This window comes from Dunckerocampus dactyliophorus, chromosome 10 (assembly GCF_027744805.1).
Source record: "Dunckerocampus dactyliophorus isolate RoL2022-P2 chromosome 10, RoL_Ddac_1.1, whole genome shotgun sequence".
Lineage (NCBI taxonomy): Eukaryota > Metazoa > Chordata > Actinopteri > Syngnathiformes > Syngnathidae > Dunckerocampus > Dunckerocampus dactyliophorus.
This window is the reverse complement of record NC_072828.1, coordinates 12545151-12565000: the sequence shown is the minus strand read 5'-3', so window position 1 is coordinate 12565000 and position 19850 is coordinate 12545151. Positions and strand designations below refer to the sequence as shown.

Below are 19850 nucleotides of genomic sequence, written 5' to 3'. Positions count from 1 at the left end.
TGTGTTTAAGCAGATGAAATGTTACCAATAGAGGACAGTGTGGTTAAATCATCGGAATGGGAGGGGCCTCATTTGACAAGTTGTCAAAAATGTCTCTGGACTTTACTGGAGGCCGTAAACATGGATCATTGTGACCTGCCTTAGTGCGCTGCAGGTGAGATAGATGACAGTCAAGCCTGTGCGGTAAAAAAAACATGATATAAATGCTTCAATTAACTGCAGAGTCTCCTATAGTGGCTGGTGGCGTGGGCTATTAAAGCAAATAACCGCTGCACTCTGTGATTAGTGCCCGGTCGAAAAACATTGACATTAACATCTGTGGCTGCAGGCAACTTTACTTTTCCATGTTCAGTCGTCCCTCGCTACATGGCGGTTCCAACATCACTCCCTCACGCTATGGCGTTTTTTCAAAAAAGTATTCATTATCGCTGTTTCGTGGATGCTTATTTAAGCTAATTCTGTTTATTCATTGCCCATGTTGAGCATTTTCCAGCATAAACATGTCTAAATGAACTAAAATACAGTAGTACCTCGCATAACATAAACCTCCTTTTACATAAATTGCACTGAACATAAAGAATTTACCACTATGCTGAAGTTTTTGCTTCGTATTACAGAAGAAATTCCATATAACATAAAGCGTCAAGTCAGTGCAAGTCTTTTTTTTTTTTTTTTAAACTTTATTAATGCCTCAAGTCGGTGCAAGTTCAGACTAACACTTGGTGATGCCTTCTGACGCATCACGCTCTCATTGGCTGATTTTCGGGGCACCGCCTCCGCTCTCATCTCATTGGCTGAGTTATACAGCACGTACATGAGTTTGTGTGAGAGACAGGCTTGTCCCTTCAAACTCCTTCCTCTTTGTAGTCCCCCTGAAACTAACTTAAACAATTAAGTTAAGTTACAAATTAAAATTTTGCACACAGCATTATCGTGTAGTGCGTGTGCGTTTGTCTGTGAGACCAGCTGACTCTTAGACTCTGAGTCGCGTTTCGACTCAGGCTCGTCCTCCTCCTCCTTCCTGCCTCCACTTGCGCTCCTGATCAAGACATCTCGTGAACGGTGGGATTGTTTTTGTTTTTCAGTTTTATTCATTTACAGTAATCTTATTTATTACCTTATTTTATATTGGAATGTTACTGTACTATGTTTATGCTAATGTTTTCTTCTATTTTCCCACCATATTTGGTGGACTTTGAATATTTTGAAGTACCAAAAGGGTGAGTTTGGGAAGATCTTGGAACGGATTAGGCTATTTACATGTATTTTACGCTTCGTATAACATAAAATCCCTATAACATAAAGGTTCTCGGAACGGATTATTTACGTTGTAGGGGCGTCTACTGTACAAATATAAGCCATTAAGACCACCATTCAAATTGTGAATATAGCAGGGGTGTCACGAGACACTCCGCTTGCGAGACAAGACGATACATGAGACGGGATTTTAACTTTAAAAGAAAAGTACAATGAAAAAATATTTTTTAAATATGTGACAATATATTGCAATCTACAAATACTGTATAATTTCTACTGTTACACTCATCTGCACTCTGTGTGTATGCTGTGCTACCCGCTCTGCCTCCACCCACGGAGACGAAGAGCCTGTATGACAAAAAGTCTCACTTTGTTCATACCGTTGTTCTACAAACGTGCCAAGGTGCTGAACCCACTGCACAGAGTGAATCCTCTTCCTGCCTGTTTGGAGACAGGCATACACATGACAATGTATAGAGGTCGGCAAAATTATTTAGTTCATTTTAATTTATTGTGTGATTACTCAACTTATTGTCATCCCAGGCCTTTTGCCCATGAAACCTTTTTTTTCAGAACTAGAAATCTCGTCATGTTTTAATCTCGTGAGATCTTGTGACACCTCTAGGATACAGTATTGTACATTGTGATGCCATAACCCCCAACAAGCTAAAACTCAACTCTGAACCTCAACGTCACTTCCTGCCCTCTACGCAAAACATACTGCGACACACATGCATGTGTCTTATTTGTGTCTTAAATAGCTTATTTTCTCTGATTATGTCTACTACATTGGGTAATACGAATGTAAAGGTGACTGTATGAGTGTTACTTCATGTCTAGAGGTTTGTAATAATAAAGTATTTAAAAGAGTGTAAACAAGTTTTCTATGCCATAACTATGGAAATATTCAATTTATGAAGAACGAATCCTACTTTGCGGAAATTCATTTATCAGTGTCGGCTCTGGACTCAATTAACCGCGTTAAGTGAGGGATTACTGTATTTTTTTTTATTAACTCCACAACATGGCAGTAGCTGCATTTGAAGTATCATGAGTGGTCAGCATAAGGCAACTTTTATCTACCTTTGCATGCACTTTAAAATGTTGCTACTCAGCTGTTGGTGTGAAACTCGTTTGTTACTTGTCATACTGCTGTTTATAATTAATTCATCAGCTGTGGTTTGCTCTTGACTGCAATGTGCAGTATACTTGTTATGTATATCACATATACCATGTGGTCAAAGAGCTATGTTATCCTTTCCACTTTCTCACGCACTCTAAATCATCAATAAAGATAAACATTTAACTTGTTACAAAGAATGAATTTTCATATTTGGGAAACTGCTGCCTCTTTCTAATTCTCGACTGCTTCCCATTAATGCCCTGCTCTGTTTGCAATTTAGTCAAATAAATGCCTTGGCCATCACTGAATTATTATACAAATTCAAATTTTCTTTGTTAAACTTCTTTGTTAAAATACATTGAAAGTGGACTATTTTCTTGCAACGTCAGTATGCCTGCACAAGCTTCTAAGCGCAAAAATGTGCTGTAAATCTGCTGTAAATCTGCTGCAATACAACAATGCTTTAGATTTTCTCACAAAATTGCTTATATTTTGCAATAATTTCAAAGCAATTACAGTAAGCAGTGAAAGAAACAGTCATTTCCTATGAATGACAGCATTGTCGTAAGCAATCCTGAGTGTCACTTTGGCTTATTTTGTGTTGTAAGTCATAATAGAACCCATATTCCCCCAAATTTTAAAAGTAGTACAGACTGTAAGAAGATCTTACAGTAACATTAGTGGAAAAATAAGTCCATAATCTCCTTGCCTCGCATCATAAATATAACACTGATGTGTTTTGGACACACTCCCAAGATGCAATATTAAATTAGTGCTAAAAAGCCATTCGGGAGCAAGAAACTCTTTAGTTAAACATAACTCACGACACCCTATAACTTCCTGGCGTCCCCTTTTCTAAATCCCCTAATCCTTTCATATTTGTGTGATATGCGTCTCATTCTGGAGTAGCCAAATCCCCCGGCTGTGCAGGAGCCCCATGAAATAGTAGGGACCCTGATCCCTGATGGCTATTTACAGCTGTCGCAAATGCTTCATCTTGCACAACACCTGTCTGAGGCATGTAATTGTTAGCAGCCGTTTAGTGCCACCAGGCTTATATAACCTAACTATAGGTCACACTACAGTACAACACGTTTTTGCATTTGTTTGTCACACTTATGTTTCAGATCAACAAACACATTTAAATATTAGTCACAACTGAACACAAAATGCAGTTTTTAAATGATTTATTATTAATTTATTATTAAGGGAGAAAAAATCGTCCTGTGTGAACATACTGTGTGAAGACATGGAGATGTGGCAAAAAGGCGACGCACATTTTAAGTGGTGAGGTGAAATCACTTGTTAGAAATGAACATGCAATGGAAGCCAATAATGATTTATCCATCATTGCATGAAAACATCACACCGTTAATGACTTCAAACATTTGTAGAAAGTGTTGTTATTTGACATGACACTGATGGATACCATTTGTCATTTATCATAAACACCATTACGCACCGGCGTATAGTATCCCCACTAAAAGATACATGAAAAACACAACGCAGCACTCGAATACGTCATCATTACATTTGATTAATATTAATAATCATAACAAACATCAGGTAGTCAATTAAATAATTCTAGGGATTAATTTTACAAGACAAAGTGCTAATATGTCCTTAGTTCTTCGTTTCTCGCTTTTCTTTGAACAATTTATAAAAAAAAAAAAAAAGAGTTTTTCGTTGCATATATCAAGTATGTCATCAATAGCAACATTTATTTACCATGCACGGCCTTTATTTGCGTGGATAGTGTCAGGTCTGTGTGCGTAACCTTTCTCTTTCATTTTCCATAAATGATGGGCTTTTGTTTTGTTGTGCTTTGAAATAACACACATTAGTTCCTCATAAAATAATTATAATACTGTATACCACCTATTTTGATGGTGTTAATGTCATCATTAAGTTAAATATTTTGAAACTATCCGTCTGGAATTACAGTAATTAATTTTCAACATATCTTCCCCATTTTGAGTCATTGCGTCCACCTTTAAATAAAACAGATTTTGCTCAGCTTATGTTCATCTAAAATGTGGTATCAATTAGGAAAAATGCAGAAAAATGCTCACAAAAAATGGAAATGTGTGCCTTGATGTCCGACCACTTTTTTAAATTCTGCGCCCTGTTTCACTGACGCTGTTGACAGCAGATGCTACTTGCACTCACTCATCTTCCTCTTGTTCTAATGCCACTGCTGTGTCCTCCAATTATTATGTTTTTACGGGCCTCCAGCTCTCCAACTGAGATTTCCATCTCAGTTCCGGTGAAATTCTGCTTCTTCGTAATTGGCTTCTCAGCATCCATGATTCAGAAGAACTGAGCAAAATGCAATCAACGGTAATTAAGGATGGACGGCTCATTCATGAGACACTTTGCATTGACCATTTATGGTGAATTGAAGGCGTGGAGAGGGTGTTACGTGGGGTGGAGTTGCGTATGCACATTTGGACAGCAGGTGAAGCACAAACTGCGTGATTGTGTGTGATCACCACTTTCTTTCGGTCTGAATAATTTTGTCCGTACGCACATTTTGGGTTTCTGACGTATGCAGACTTTTAGTCGTATTTCTACACGCAGTTTTATAGATGAGGCCCCAGGTCTGCCAGAGAATAAGAAGACAAAGCAAGAGGGATCTGTGTTGCCAACTTAGCTACCTTTTCACTATATTTAGCGACAATACTCTTCGAAAAATGCGACTAGGACCAATCTAGTAAAGAGACTTTTGGAGAGACTGACATGAAAGCATGTATCGCTTTTCTCAACAAGCACCAGGTACTGCTGTGGGGCCCACCCCATCTAAAAGCACTCACAGGCGTCTCCGTCTCGTTTGTGAAATTAAAACAAAAAAGAGAAAAAAAAGCAATAGAGGAAATTTGTAAGGTTTTTTGTTTTGCTTTTCCATTATTTTTTTATTCTCACAATTACAATTACATGCAAATGTGTCATGGACAATTATGCAAACTACATGATGACATCATTATGTTGTTCCCGCCGCCCAGCAACTCACCACCGCCATACATAGATTGCAGTCCTATGGTAAACTCTGGACAGGTATATGTAAAAATTGGATAAAGTGCACAATAGCGTTTCTTGGAGACACACACTCTGTTGGAGACGGCCTTGGACAAAGCATTAGCATTAAAGCTACTGACTTATAGAACAGCGTATTCCCAGTCGGATTTACTAATGGCCCTTTTTTGGACAACACATGTCCAGTACACTATTGCAGCACCTCTGAGACTTATTACACAAACTGAGGTTGAAGTTTGTTCTGTCCCTTACAATTATTGTGCACAGTCCCTCCTCTTTGTATTGTAAGCTTTATTGACTTTGTTACAAACGGCAGAGGGTTGTGTTTGTTTTGGCCTACAGAGAATGGAATTCCTCCACGCTGGTTTAGGAGTCTCTGCAAACTCAATTAGGTGCATTATAATTGGAAGTATTTTTACAGCTTTGAATTGGTTAACATTTAAAAGACAACTTTATTTGTGAAACTTCCCTTGAGCTTAGTCAGTAAAAATTCTCTTCAAGACCAATCAGGCAGACAGCGAGATCGAGTTGTTACATTTTTTGCTGTCCAAAGGCAATGCCCAAGATCCAGATCTTTTATCTGTCATCACACTTTGAAGAAGACACCAAAACGGAATAAACTGATAAAACACTTTTGCAACATGGACGCCAAACTAAACAGCCGAAGAGGAAAACACACAATGTGGAAAGCCATCTCCCAGGAAAGAACACGACAAACAGAGCTGTGAGAACATTTCTCAAAATCATCACAAAGGTCAGACGAGAGCCAGCCATCGGGAAATGCGGCGTTGTGGACCCAAGCCCGAAACAACACAGAGGGTCTGTGTATTGGAGGCAAACAGTCCAGACAAGGGGGGAGAAAGACTTGTAGTTTATGTTCAAACAGTAACAATGAAGCGGATGTACATGTCACTGCACAGATGGCGTATAAGCGAGTATGTGAGAAAGGTCAAGAAAGTGTGCATTTATACTGCACATGATCTGACATCACCATCAACAGGAAAAGTGTGACGATATCCATAGAAGTAGACACGGAACTTTACCAAGCAAAACGTACCATTAATAGCACTTAGCTAAGAGCATAGTGGCCAGGGTTTCCGCTACATGAAATTCATCGTGGTGTACTGCCACTGACATGAAGTTGTATGACATCACCATCAGCACTGTAGTACATCAGCAGAGACTTAACCCCCCACGTCATCCTATGAGCTGAGCTGAGGTCAGATTTTGGTGATGAGGAACGTAGCTCCGGTTAGCTGGTGGGGCCACTGAAGTAAAGAGTTTGGTTTCTCAAAACAATATGCGTTCAAAAGGAGTAATACATTTGCATCACAAAAATGCCACCTTGAAAAAAACAGACCTCATAATCGCTCGGCGTTACTTTCTCTCCCGTCATATCACTGCGCATGTGTCGCCCATCCATTGCTGTGTATGTGTTCCACAGTGTTTACATGTGCGGATGAAGACCGCTGCAGCGCGAAAAGTCTTAATCAGCTGTGGAACACTGATGAAGACCTCTCGCGTCACAGCGTTTTTCATCCGTGTCTTCATCTTGCTGAGAAGAATTGAAGAATTCAAACATGACACTTGTATTTAATGACAACCGAGCACAGTGTGTGGAGATGTCCTTTGTAAATAAAGTGCAATTTAAATGTTGGCAGTCACATAAAACACAAATAGCTCACCTCTCCTTTCTTTTTGTCAAAGTAGCCTTAATAGTGCTGGAAGTTGGATATACGTATGTATTCGTACGTATGAGTATGTATTCATACTACTCTAAAACAGGCATCAAATTAAATTGGGTTGTGTCAAATAGTATAAAATGTTGTACTTTTGTACATAGCACATAGTACTGTTTGACTAAATAGGTCAGGTAACAAAAGGAGACTCGACACTTTAGACTCTCGGTGTAATCACTTTTGTCAAGTTCACGGTTCATGTTCTGCTGGTTGTTGAAAAAAGAATCAATAAATAAGTAAGTTTGATGATTATTTTGTTCATTAAGAGGGTTTAATTGGTGTTCCAATCCCTTCACAGCGAAGCGGTGTGAAACCCTGTCATTCTGAGTGAGGATTCCCCCGAAAATTTAGCTTTATCATTGGTTGCATGTAGTTTTCTACTCCGCATACTGCATTAGTGTGATTGTTAAACCTTCCCCTTCAATTTGGCATTACATTAATATGCAGACTTAAACCATAGCCATTGCGAGTGGACAAAAAAAAAGTGAAGCTCGAATTCAACCCACTCAAACGGAAGGATGCCAACATCAAACTGGAATAAAAGATATATAGGATGATTACGTATCTATTTATCAGTACTCAATGTGAAACTTTTATCAAATGTTACCATGAAAAATCCAGAATTTTGACCCGGAGGTACTATAAAATTAATTAACCCATTAATTATATCCAATATTTCAAGTTAAAAAGGTTTATGTTTTTTTAAGTGCAGGAGTAGGGAGTACATGGCTTAAGGTCAAATGTCTTAAGAGGTACACGACTGTAAAATGTTTGGGAACCACTGGCCTATTGGACAGTTTTGTCTGAGCACTATGACAAACGTGGTGTAAAACTTCTAGTGTTATAACTCATGAAGACTACTCACATCGTCATCTGGAGAAGGGCTTCGAAGCGTGACGGAGACCACGGGTGGAGCAGCGACAGGCCTGTCCTGGCCCAGGGATGGTATGGCAACCATGCTGCCAGTGATAGCCTGGGGGGTCTTGATCTGTAGTAACTGACTTGGTTGAGAAAGCATGATTGACTGACCTAAAAAAGACAACACATGTTGCAGCATCATATTTAGCGTTAAAGCCATGTGTTGCATAATGTTTAGGGCTGTCAAATTATTTGTCTTTTATTTCTTTTATTGTTTTATTACCATTTTAATTTTTACAGATGAATCACTTTTTCAAATAATTTAAACATTAATTCAAGTGATGAATCAGCATTTGCAACTATGTCTGAAATATGCCCATTTTTACTTTATTAACTGACAGATGAATTTCAGGACACAATTATACAAGTATTTGTACATATTAATAACTCCAAAAGAACTGAAAATTCATGCATGCGTTCAATGCATTCAAAGACACCACTTAATTTAAGAGGGGGGCAGGCCAGGAGCTCACACACAGTACAGAGAGATGAGGGAGATACAGCGCAAATATCGATATGAACGATATGGTTGTTTTTGATATCGCACTTTAAGTAAATATTTATATATTAAGAATATCAATACATCGCCCAGCCCTAAGTGGAAGCTTTATCAGTCAATTGTTTTTAGAGAGTCTCATGTTGCTGCAGATGGCACAAAGCCTCCCTCACCACGGCTGACCTCCACTAAACTCCCTCGCCTTTTTAACGGCTGTCACTATGATTACAGGTGGAAGAGATGTTTACTATCGATGACCTATGGTCTTTGACTTCCACAGTCCGAGCGGAGAGGTGTGACAAAGGTGCACGTGTGTTTTAAAAACACATCACATCCTTGAACGGGGCCATTCAACTAGCAAGTTCGGTTCAAAACTGAAGACAAACATTTTTGCAGCAGAATCCTAGAACACCAAAACTCACACAGAGAATCTTTGACTTGGATTTTTGCATCAAGTCTTTAAAATACAGCAGGAGGCCCCTATTATTTAGAGGACCAGCATTTTTGCATTGGCTTAGGTCTTGAATATGCATCACACACCAAGGACAAGCCCGGTAAACCACAACACAGTATCATTTACAATACATAATACTAGTACGGATCAGCAAATTATACACCAACTACAGTAAAAACGTCTTAGCCTAATAAATGTCGGTCCTCTCTGCAGTTGAGTACGGTAAATAAAACCACCCAGTGACTCCATGTAATAGTCACTTGGCTGCAGAGCATTGCTAAGTGAATGAGGAGTCACTTTTAAATGTGAGCCAACAGCACCCTCTGTTGGATAAATAACACCTGTACTTTGTAAAAGGTAAATTCAGTTTTCACTTAAGTTTATTTTGCAATTAAATATTTTTTCCTTTTAAAAGAATCCAAAGCAAAATAATATGACATTGAATGTGGCTTTTCCAGTTAAAAATACACTGGACACAATTGCCTGTTGCAATAAAGTGCAACCCTGTGTTTGCAGTGCGAGCTCTGACCTGGAGAGGGCGCTGGCTGGATGCTGATTGGAGGTGGTTTGACCACAGGCAGCACGGTGGTCTGTAAGGGCTGGATGATGATGGTCTTGGGCTGCAAAGAAGCAGCTGTATGCGCCAAGGGCACAGCTGCAATGACCGGTTTAGGCTGGATGGACACTTTGGAGGTCATCTGAATGGGCCTCTTGATTGGCTGTGCTGGTTTGACTGTGTTAAGTGAGATTTAAGGACAGTTTAGAATTACTGACTGTAAATACAGGCATAGGGCATTCAAATTCAACAATTCACCTCTTGTGGTCTGGCTACTTCTCTTCTGGGCTTTCGTTGCCACGGGAGGGATTTCAGAAAAGCCACTGGACTCGGAGCACACAGACACTGGCGAAGGCTGCGACTGTGGAGACAGGGCCTCATCCTACAGCGAGAAGACGCGTGTTGCAATTAATCGCATTTGTCCACAGTTAACTCACAATCACATTTAATTGCAGATTAAAAAGTTTTTTTTAAATCTATAATAAGTAGGGATGTAAATCTCTTTGTGGTGGACGATTCGATATGCAACTACAAGTACATCAAATATGTTTTATTTAAAAAATAATATACCATTACAAATCCCCCAGTTTTTGCCTGTTTAATGCGAGCCGTGTTTTGTTCCATTTTGTTTGACCGTTCTGGAATGCACCGTCTCTTGTTCTTCTTACATGCTGCACAAATAGATACTTTATTCATCTCTAAGAGAAATTCAGACAGATGGACTACTATATTTTCACCTTTTTCTTTCACTTCATATTTACTCCCAAATGCTGATACAATGTGGGAACACATAAAGTAGCAATGTTCCAAAACCCATATTTTAGTGATGAAAATGCTCATTGCGCTTATGAATCTGCTTCACATGGAAAACTCTCATGAGATGGCAAAAGGTAATTAGCTATAACAGAAAAGAGCAAGACCCTGTCAGTGGTGAGTAATGTTGGGTTTAAACACTGCGTTGAGCACACTGAACCTTGCTATACAACCCCTGGCAAAAAATATGAAATCACCAGTTTTGGAGGATGTTCATTCAGTTGTTTAATTTTGTAGAATAAAGCAGATCAAAGATATGACACAAAACTAAAGTCATTTTCAATTGCAACTTCATGGACTTAAGAAACACTAGAAGAAACTAAGAAAAAAAAATGTAGTCAATAACAGTTACTTTTTTAGCTCAAGTAGAGCGAAAAAATTCTGAAAAAACTCAATTCTGGAGGAAAAAATTATGTAATCACCCTGTAAATTTTAAATCCCACAACTAACACCTGCATCAGATAAGATCTGCTCGTTAGTCTGCAGTTAAAAAGGAGTGAACACGCCTTGGAGAGCTGTTGCACCAAGTGGACTGATATGAGTCATGGCTCCAACACGAGAGATAACACTTGAAACAAAGGAAAGAATGATCAAACTTCTTAACTCATTCACACAATGAACCAGCAAAGTCCCAACACTAAATAATTGATTGGTGATTACAGCTAGCTGTAGCACACTGACAAGTGGGCTTGAAGCGGCAGCACGTGACAACTCACAGGAAGTGCACACAAAATAACAAGAGTAGAACAGGAACTACGGAAATAAAGGAAAACCCAGACAGACAGACAACAGAGTCATGCCAAACGCGACAGTAAATCATCACACATTGTTGCAAAAAATGTTGATTGTTCACAGTCAGCTATGTCTAAAATCTGGACCAAATACTAAAATCTGGATCAAATACAAACAACATGGGAAGGTTGTTAAAGGCAAGCATACTGGTAGACCGCGGAAGACATCAAAGTGTCAAGACAGAAAACTTACTGCAGTACGTCTTGAAAACAGAAAATGCAAAGCAAAACAAATGAGCAACAATTGCGAGGAAACTGGAGACAATGTCTGTGACCAAACTGTAAGAAACCACCTAAAGGAAATGGGATTTACATACAGAAAAGCTAAACGAAAGCCACTATTAACACCTAAACAGAAAAAGATCCCAGATTACAATGGGCTCAGGAAAAGCAATGAAGGACTGTGGATGACTGGTTGAAAGTCATATTCAGTGATGAATCGCAAATTTGCATTAGGCAAGGTGATGATGCTGGAACTTTTGTTTGGTGCCATTCAAATGAGATTTATGAAGACGACTGCCTGAAGAAAACATGCACATTTCCAGTCATTGATAATATGGAGCTGCATGTCAGGTAAAGGCACTGGGGAGATGGCTGTAATGACATCTTCAATAAATGCACAAGTTTACATTGACACTTTTCTTATCCCATCAGTTGAAAGGATGTTTGGGGCTGATGAAATCATTTTTTAAGTTGATAAAGCATCTTGCCATAGTGCAAAAACTGTGAATACATTCCTTGAAGACAGACACCTATGGTCGATGTCATGGCCTGCAAATAGTGCAGATCTCAATCCAACTGAAAATCTGTGGTAGAAGTTGAAGAAAAAGGTCCATGACGAGATTGAACGTGCAAAGCTGATCTGGCAAAAGCAATCAGAGAAAGTTGGAGCCAGATTGATGAAGAGTACTGTTTGTCACTCATTAAGTCCATGCCTCAGCGCAAGCTGTTATAAAAGCAGGAGGTGGTGCAACAAAGTACTAGTGGTGCGTTTAAGTTTTCTTTTGTTTGTTTTTCTACAATTCCATATTTTCTTCCTCATAATTGAGTGGTTCCATAATTTTTTCCCTCTGCTTGGTCTAAAAAAGTAACTGTTACTGACTACCACAAGTTATTTTCTTAATTTTAGTGTTTCTTAACTCCAGAAAGTTGCCATTTGAAATGACTTTAGTTTTGTGTCATGTCTCTTGATGTCAGTGTAATGCATTTTTTATACACTATTAAACCACTGAATGAACATCCTCCAAGACTGGTGATTCCATCATTTTTGGGGGGTTGTTGTATGCCTAGCTGCCACTACATTGTGCATCAAACTATACCCCACATGCATCAAGAAGTTTCCTTATACCTACTGTTGCAGACTGTGATACTACTCTGAGTAGTCACTTGATCAAGCCTTTCTAACATTCCACACTACAAAATAAATAAAACTGATTTGTGTTGATATCGACTCAATATCGGTATATTGAGAAGGTACATTACCTGAGGTTCTTGTTTAAGGTGGATGTGCTCTGTTATAATTCCTGCGCGCCATCGTCAATCTGCTTTGGATATCAGCGAAGGTGCCATAAGACCTGATTGATGCTATCATCTGCATCATATTCATAAAGGGCGACCGCAGTGATGTGGCAACTACCGCGGAATTTTGTTGTTTAGTGTGGTAAGGAAGCCATTTGTTGATATACTACTGCAAGGCCTTCGGAGGCGCGCAGTTAGTTTACCCCGAATCTCAGTCCGGCGGCAGAAGCACGGATGATGGTATCTTCATCTTGCGTCAAATGATGGAGAAGGGTAGAGAACAACGGCAGTGTGCCCTATAATTTTGTAATTTTAACTATGATTTTTGTTTTCATAAACCCTTTATGTAGCACTCACTTAAATCCATGTTTTTAATCCCCGTAGCCATAATTAAAAATATCAATATTCCTAGACACAAGTTCCTTATTGTGTCCTCCAAAGATAAATCAGTCCTTCATCTGACAATGTGTGAAAACATTAGACCTTTAAATTGTGCTAACTTGTCAACACTTTCAGTATAAAATGAAAGGCAAGGCCCCACTAAGGACAGCAAATATGAAGCTGACAAGGTGTTTAAGGCTTCTGCTAATAAGTAGCTCTCAAGAGTGTGCCGTAGGTGACTGGCAGCAAAGCCACTGAGCACCTTTCTGTTTATGATGTGCCAGCTGGATTTGCTAAAAGTGACCACCTATGTAAATCAGTGGAGAAAAGAAGAAAACTAAACGTGTGAAGGCACTGGACTTACGTGTAAGGAGTATGGTGACAGTGCTTCCACAGCTGTGGGGGAGGACAGCGAGCTCACAGTGTGAGCAGGTGACAGAGAGTGCACGCTCACCTCACCATCTGGATGCACAAGGACAAAGACGCAGACAAATGTCTTATCCAACATGTGTGACTCTTACATCTATCGTCTCCTCCAGCCACCAAGTTGAGCATGTACTTTCAATAGAAAACACCTATATTTCTTGTATTTAAATCAACAAGGCCACAGTTGGAACTCAATGTCACATTAAGCTAGACATGGAAATAAATAAAATATCTGCATACAAATCAGTAACATGATGCATTTTAACATACTGGTGTATTACTTCAGTGTGTCATCAGCTGTGCTGCTTTACCTGTGCAGGTGCTGCTTGTGTACCCTTCAGTCCATGCAGGTATGGCAATATCAAAGTCAAGGTGTGGAACCCCACTGGTCTGAAGCACAAAAGCATTCATTTAGTTTAAATAGGGCTGTCGCATGATCAATCACATTTTGTCCATAGTTAACTCATAATGAATTGCACATAGAAAGACGTTTTTATCTATAATAAGTAGGGATGTAAATCTCTTTGTGGTAAAGGATTCGATCTGCATCTAGATACATGGGAGATACGATACGATTAAAATACGATATGTTTTAAAAACAGAGTGATTTGATATGATTCGATACAGTGTACAAACGATACGATTCAAACAGATACATCTGTTGATGGAGACATTAATCTTACATTATCAAATAAATAAGCCAATTCTAGAAAAGTAGTATTCTTACAGTATTTTCAAATGTGTACAAGAGTACATCATATCCCGAAAGCATGCTTGTAAGGCAAAGGGTCCCCAACCACCTGGTCACGGGAAGCATTCGCAATGATTAAAAAAAAAAAAAAAAACTTTAAAAAATAATTTGTAAATAGCAACATCAATTTTATGTAAAGGGATATAAATTTTGGAAATATAGGCCATTATTTTATTCCAAAAAAATTTTTTTTTTTGCTGATGTTGAAAATCTTTCCCGATGATTAGCTAGTGCACTCCCAATGCTATGTACATCCATTCTCGTCTTCAGCCATTGTCACATTGACACAAGCCCCCAAATAGCTGTCCTCAGCCATGCCTACTGGTAAACAGCAGCTCGTAACCAACAAAAAACACAACAAAAAAATCAGCCCAGAGATGGTTCACATTCAAAAAAACCCTTATTACGCCAAGGTAACACTGTATACATGACAATAAAAAAATACCGGCAGTGCTCCACCTTCTCACTTCTCCCTGGCAGTCGGCGTACGTACTCCGTGACAACTCAACTCAGAGCGACAGTAGATACAACTAACTTTGTTGTGAGAGCCATCTGCCAGGGCGAAACTTACCATTCAAATGACCCTTTTCTTTGTCCATTTATCCACATTATTTGTTCCACATCCACCACTGCGTTTCCTCAAACTACAGTGTGCGCACATTAATTGTAAGTAAAAAAAAAAATAGTGCCGTTAAAGGAAACTTCCATGAACTTTGACAGCGCTAATTTTAGATAGCAAAACCACTCAATTAGTAAACAGAAACAACTACTGTTTTGTACTGCACTATAGCTTGGTGCTTTTAAAAATGTTCTTTGAAGTTATAGTGTCTACAGAAGCCCTATATAAATCCAATCCATTATCATCACTATTATTATTGATTGATTGGCTTAATTTTTAATAATTCAATAAAAATAATTTGTGGAAAATGTTTTTGCAAGTTTATGTTGTTTTGCTTGTGTTTCGGAGAGCAGTGACCCTTCTCACTTGGACGATCCTTGGACGCACCATAGTTGTGTTCTCCGATGCTGAACAGGTAAGACATAGTGTATTTTTCTTTCAGCTCATATTTGTGCCAAAATGCTGATACTGTGTGGGAATGCATAAAGGTCGGACTTGATGATGACACTGAGTGTAAATGTGCACATTTGTCACACCAAAAGACAATGTTATAATCTTCTCTCTGACAACAAGGACAACAAACTCCAGGCTTGTACTGATGTTGAATAATTTGTATTCATTTTGTGCTTATAAATTGATATTGTGGATGTCTCGGGTTTGCACACAATACATAATAAAATAGGAGCTTTACTCCTTTCATAATGGTACGTCTTCATTGCCCTTAGTGTGCTAGTAGGTAAAATCTAGTTCTCTTTTGGGAACGCATCATAATTCTTCTTGATGGTCGCCCTACACGTCATTTTATGGATGTTAGATCATGTGAGCACTCACATAGTCCGCGTTCTCGAGAGCCTTGAGCAAGTCGTCTGCATCTCCCAGGGAGTCCAGCTCATCAAAAAGACTGATGTCTGTAAATAGAAAACAGTTTGAACAAATCATGAAGTCATAGCTTATTAATGCGAAGATATGCACAAGAGTGTTAACCATAGAACCAGAAACGGAAATTATTGCAGCGTGGGAATGCAGTATGCACGCGTCTCTTTGCTGGCTGGTCAGGGTAATATGGCTAAAGCAGTGGTCGGCAACCCGTGGTTCTTCAGCCCCCCCCCCCAACGCCGAGCTCTGTCATTTTTTTTTTTTTTTTTTTTTTTTTTTTTACACCGAAGCAGAGGAAATGTGTGTTTTTGAAAGAGCTTGAAATATCCGACTCAACGCTAGTCCGGTACAATGCGTTCTGACTGCTGATTGGATGAACAAGGGAAGGGGGAAGGGGTCGGTTTGCTCAGTCAGCGAGACACGAAAAAGACATTTGACAGTGTGCTACCCCCGTGGTAGTTCATAACCATGAATATGTCCCTAAAAAGAAAAATATCGGGGGGTCGGGCGGGGGTTGGCCGGGCTCCGCTCCCTGGGGGTGGGGGTGGCGGGGGAGAGGATTGGCGCTCCCAGCGTGGGCGGGCTTCTTTCCGGTTGTGGGGGTGTCTCTGGGCCTGCCGGTTTGTGGCCCCCGGTACTCGTCTGCCTTTGTGGGGTGTGATCTCTCGCTGGTCTCGGGGGTTGGCAGTCCTCCGGCCCACCGGCGCCCTGTCCTTGGCTGGGATTACCTCTCTTCGGCCCCTTGCTGGTCTTCCCGGGGGGGAGGGCTCTCTGGGCTGGCTCTTGGGGCACTGATCTTTGTGCTGCCTGCCCCTGTGGGCCTGGTGGCCTTCTGACGGCGGGGGCTCGGCCTGGCTATTTGGGGCGGGGCTCTCTGGGAGGTGGAAGGCGGCCCCTTTCCTTTCATGCATTCTCAGTGACAATTACACGCCCACACATTCTTGCACCTTTATATATATGAAGTCTTCCCCACATAGAGAGATACCTGTACACACGTACATATGCACACTCACAGTACATACTGTATGTACTTCCCCACATTACTCACTGAGTTAACCAGGGTGTTATTATGTTGTTGGTTTTATTACAGCGATCACTATCATAGGTCATCATTTCATGACTACTATTATGTGTGATTGTCATTGACAGCGTTGTCATTGTGGTTGTTGATATTGTTTTGTCCTTTGTCCTTATGTCCTTGTTCGTCTTTATAGTTGTCACAGACATTTATTTGCTGATGTAGTTCTGTATGTTTCTGTTGTTCTGTTCTTGTTGTCACAATTGTTGTTGTTGCTGCTGTTGTCCTTGTCTCTTGACTCTTTTTTTTTGTCCCCCTCTTATCCCCGCAACCCTCCCTGTTTTCTTTTCTCTTCTTCTCTGTTCCCTCCTGCTCCGGTCCGGTCGCTCCAAATTTGCTTAATAGCAAGCATCTGAGTCAAATAAATTCTGTATAACGTGAATTTTATATCACACTTCTCCCTGGCAGAGTAAATCTGTTGAGCACTTGACGGCATTTAGATCTACAATTCTATCTGCTTTAAAGGCTGAACAGGACAGGGAAAAAAAAAAGAAAAGAAAAATATCGGAAGAAAATATCGGAAGAGTTTAATTCTGAATGGATATATTCCTTTGCCTTCCCTGCCAATGACGCTGGCTTACCAACCCGTGTGCTTGATATGTAGTGAGAAATTACCAAAGACGCTGGCTTACCAACCCGTGTGCTTGATATGTAGTGAGAAATTACCAAACAACAGAAAATGTAACATTGAAAGACATTTTCTTGATATGTAGTGAGAAATTACCAAAGACGCTGGTTTACCAACCCATGTACTTGATATGTAGTGAGAAATTACCAAACAACAGAAAATGTAACGTTGAAAGACATTTTCAAAACAAGCACTCTGCCTTTTCTGTAAAGTACCCACTTGCAGATGGGTGTAAGGGAGCGATTTCGGAACTACTATGGAAGGTTGAGCAGAGCAATCATACTTTCAAGAAGTGGATGAAGGGTCCAAACTGAACTACAGCTGTTGCCGGTGTGACTGTACTGGAGATTGTAAGGAGGAGGAAGCCATTAACAAGTGGAGAATAAATTAAATCTTTCATTAAAATATCACAGCCTCTATCTAAAAAACTAAACAAGAAAAAAATAAACAAGAAATTATTATTAATTATTCAAAAAAATTGAAGAAAAGCTCCTCCCTGCAAAGACAAGCAAGAATAGGACCAATAGAGTGGCAAACATCACCAGTAGGCACATTGATGACGTTCATTCAGTGCAAGCATATTGAATGTGCCTGTGATGAGTCAAGTGATGGAAATGATATTGAGCAGACACTCAGATTATACAGATACGTGAACTCTGATGGGATTTTTTTATGTTAAAGTTGGCTACATTTTCTTTTAATTTTACATAACACGAGAACAACTCAAAAAAGCCTACATAGTTCAGTGCTTAAATTATTTTAAAGTAGAACTACACATGCACTCTGCACTTCTGTTGAATTATTTTGTTGTAACAGGTAAAATCTGAAATAAATTAAAACTTCATGTCATGTTTTGCAGCTCCATACTATTTTTCTTGACTGGAAGACGGGGTAAAATGACTCTTTTGATGCTAAAGGTTGCCGACCCCTGGACTAAAGTAACATTTTAAAGTTAGCTGTGTTTTAGTGAGGTGTTATCAAAGGCAATGCCTAGTATGCAATTGTATTATTCTATAGCCATTCTGTAGTTACTTTATTTAAAAGCTCTTGACATTCCATTTACAATGTTAAATACGCTTGAGAAATTTAAGTTTATTGCTTTTGATACGATGTACTTATTATGCCATACAATACAAAATGGTCTAAAAAAATGTTAAAATAATATCTGCAATAATTTGTAGTACAATTATCATCCAGCAAAATTTGTTATCATGACAGGCCCACTTGTTATTAAATTATACAATGGATAATGGTTTTATAATGGCCACACTTGGACCCTGGAACACATTATTTATCTTGTTCCATTATTTCCTATGGAATTGTCTTTTACGTTAATACCAAATGCATTTATGACACTACATAATTATGTGTACTCTAACGTGCAATTTTTTAGGAAATTGGCTATTTGTAGTTAGCAAACAGCAATGTACTCGAAGAGAGCACAGTTGTTCATAGTAGTGTATTATGTATTAATCCTGTTGCGTGATTACAACTTGCTATTGCATGTATATTAATACTAATTGCGAATGTATACATACTACATCATGTTTATTTATATATATCGACGTATTACAGTACCAAAGGGTAAATAAAAAAATGAAATCTAATATTGGAGCGTTAAAAGTCCTATAAGCTCTTTGGCGTTTATTGTTGCATTCAAGCGCAAGGAGTTACGTCATCGCGTCATTTCCAGTTGCTAATGCTAGGTTGCAGGCTAAACATTAGTGGCGTTTATATTAAACTAACGAAAATGTTCCCTCTTGTAACGTTCATGGGCATGTTTATTTGTTGTTGATTTGTTGTGAGTGTTTCCACACCCTGGTAGTAAGGGTATAGGGAGAAAGGTCTTACTAAAGAGAAACTCACCCCACTCGCCTCCCTGGTCGATGGAGAAGCCCGTTCCTTCGCTGCCCATCACAAAACAACGTTGATGGTCTTCGAGGTCTAATGTCAAGTCGGACATCTTTTGTGAAGTTCATTAGTGACTTAGCTGAAAAATAGTAGTGAGCCGATGTGACATAACTGTTCGCATATGGAAGCCGACCGGAAGTAAAGATTTCGATGACGTATACACAAATACACGTCTGACTTTACAAGGGAGACTACGGTAGGCAAGGAGGGACATGAGTGATAAACTCCCGGTGAAATTTCTGTTTCCGGGATTACCCGCTGAGGGGCAGAATGGTACCGCAAGGTCAATATGCTGTGGTCTTCAGGACTGGTTCAAAGGATTCTGGTTCACTTGCGCCATATTTGCTGTCAGCCTTGGTAAGGATGTTTATTATCATTTATTGTCAAATTCTACGCACCTTAAAATACAACTAGGTTAGTCACAACATTTTTTTCTTGTTTAGGATTGGGACAATTTTGATTCACACTCATACATACAAGTA

General features: G+C 39.4%; 1 protein-coding gene across 1 annotated transcript in view; it reads right to left on the bottom strand.

The window, feature by feature from the left end:
- Positions 1-19521, bottom strand: part of atf6 (activating transcription factor 6) — a 46802-nt gene extending 27281 nt beyond the window's left edge. Inside the window, exons 1-7 of the mRNA XM_054790587.1 lie at positions 19324-19521; positions 15707-15783; positions 13817-13895; positions 13444-13541; positions 9835-9958; positions 9550-9753; positions 8018-8181 (exon numbers count right to left, since the gene is read on the bottom strand). Of these exons, the coding sequence (XP_054646562.1) occupies positions 8018-8181; positions 9550-9753; positions 9835-9958; positions 13444-13541; positions 13817-13895; positions 15707-15783; positions 19324-19420 (843 nt within the window). The 5' untranslated portion in view covers positions 19421-19521. The remainder of the gene's footprint in view (positions 1-8017; positions 8182-9549; positions 9754-9834; positions 9959-13443; positions 13542-13816; positions 13896-15706; positions 15784-19323) is intronic.
- Positions 19522-19850: the final 329 nt, after the last annotated feature.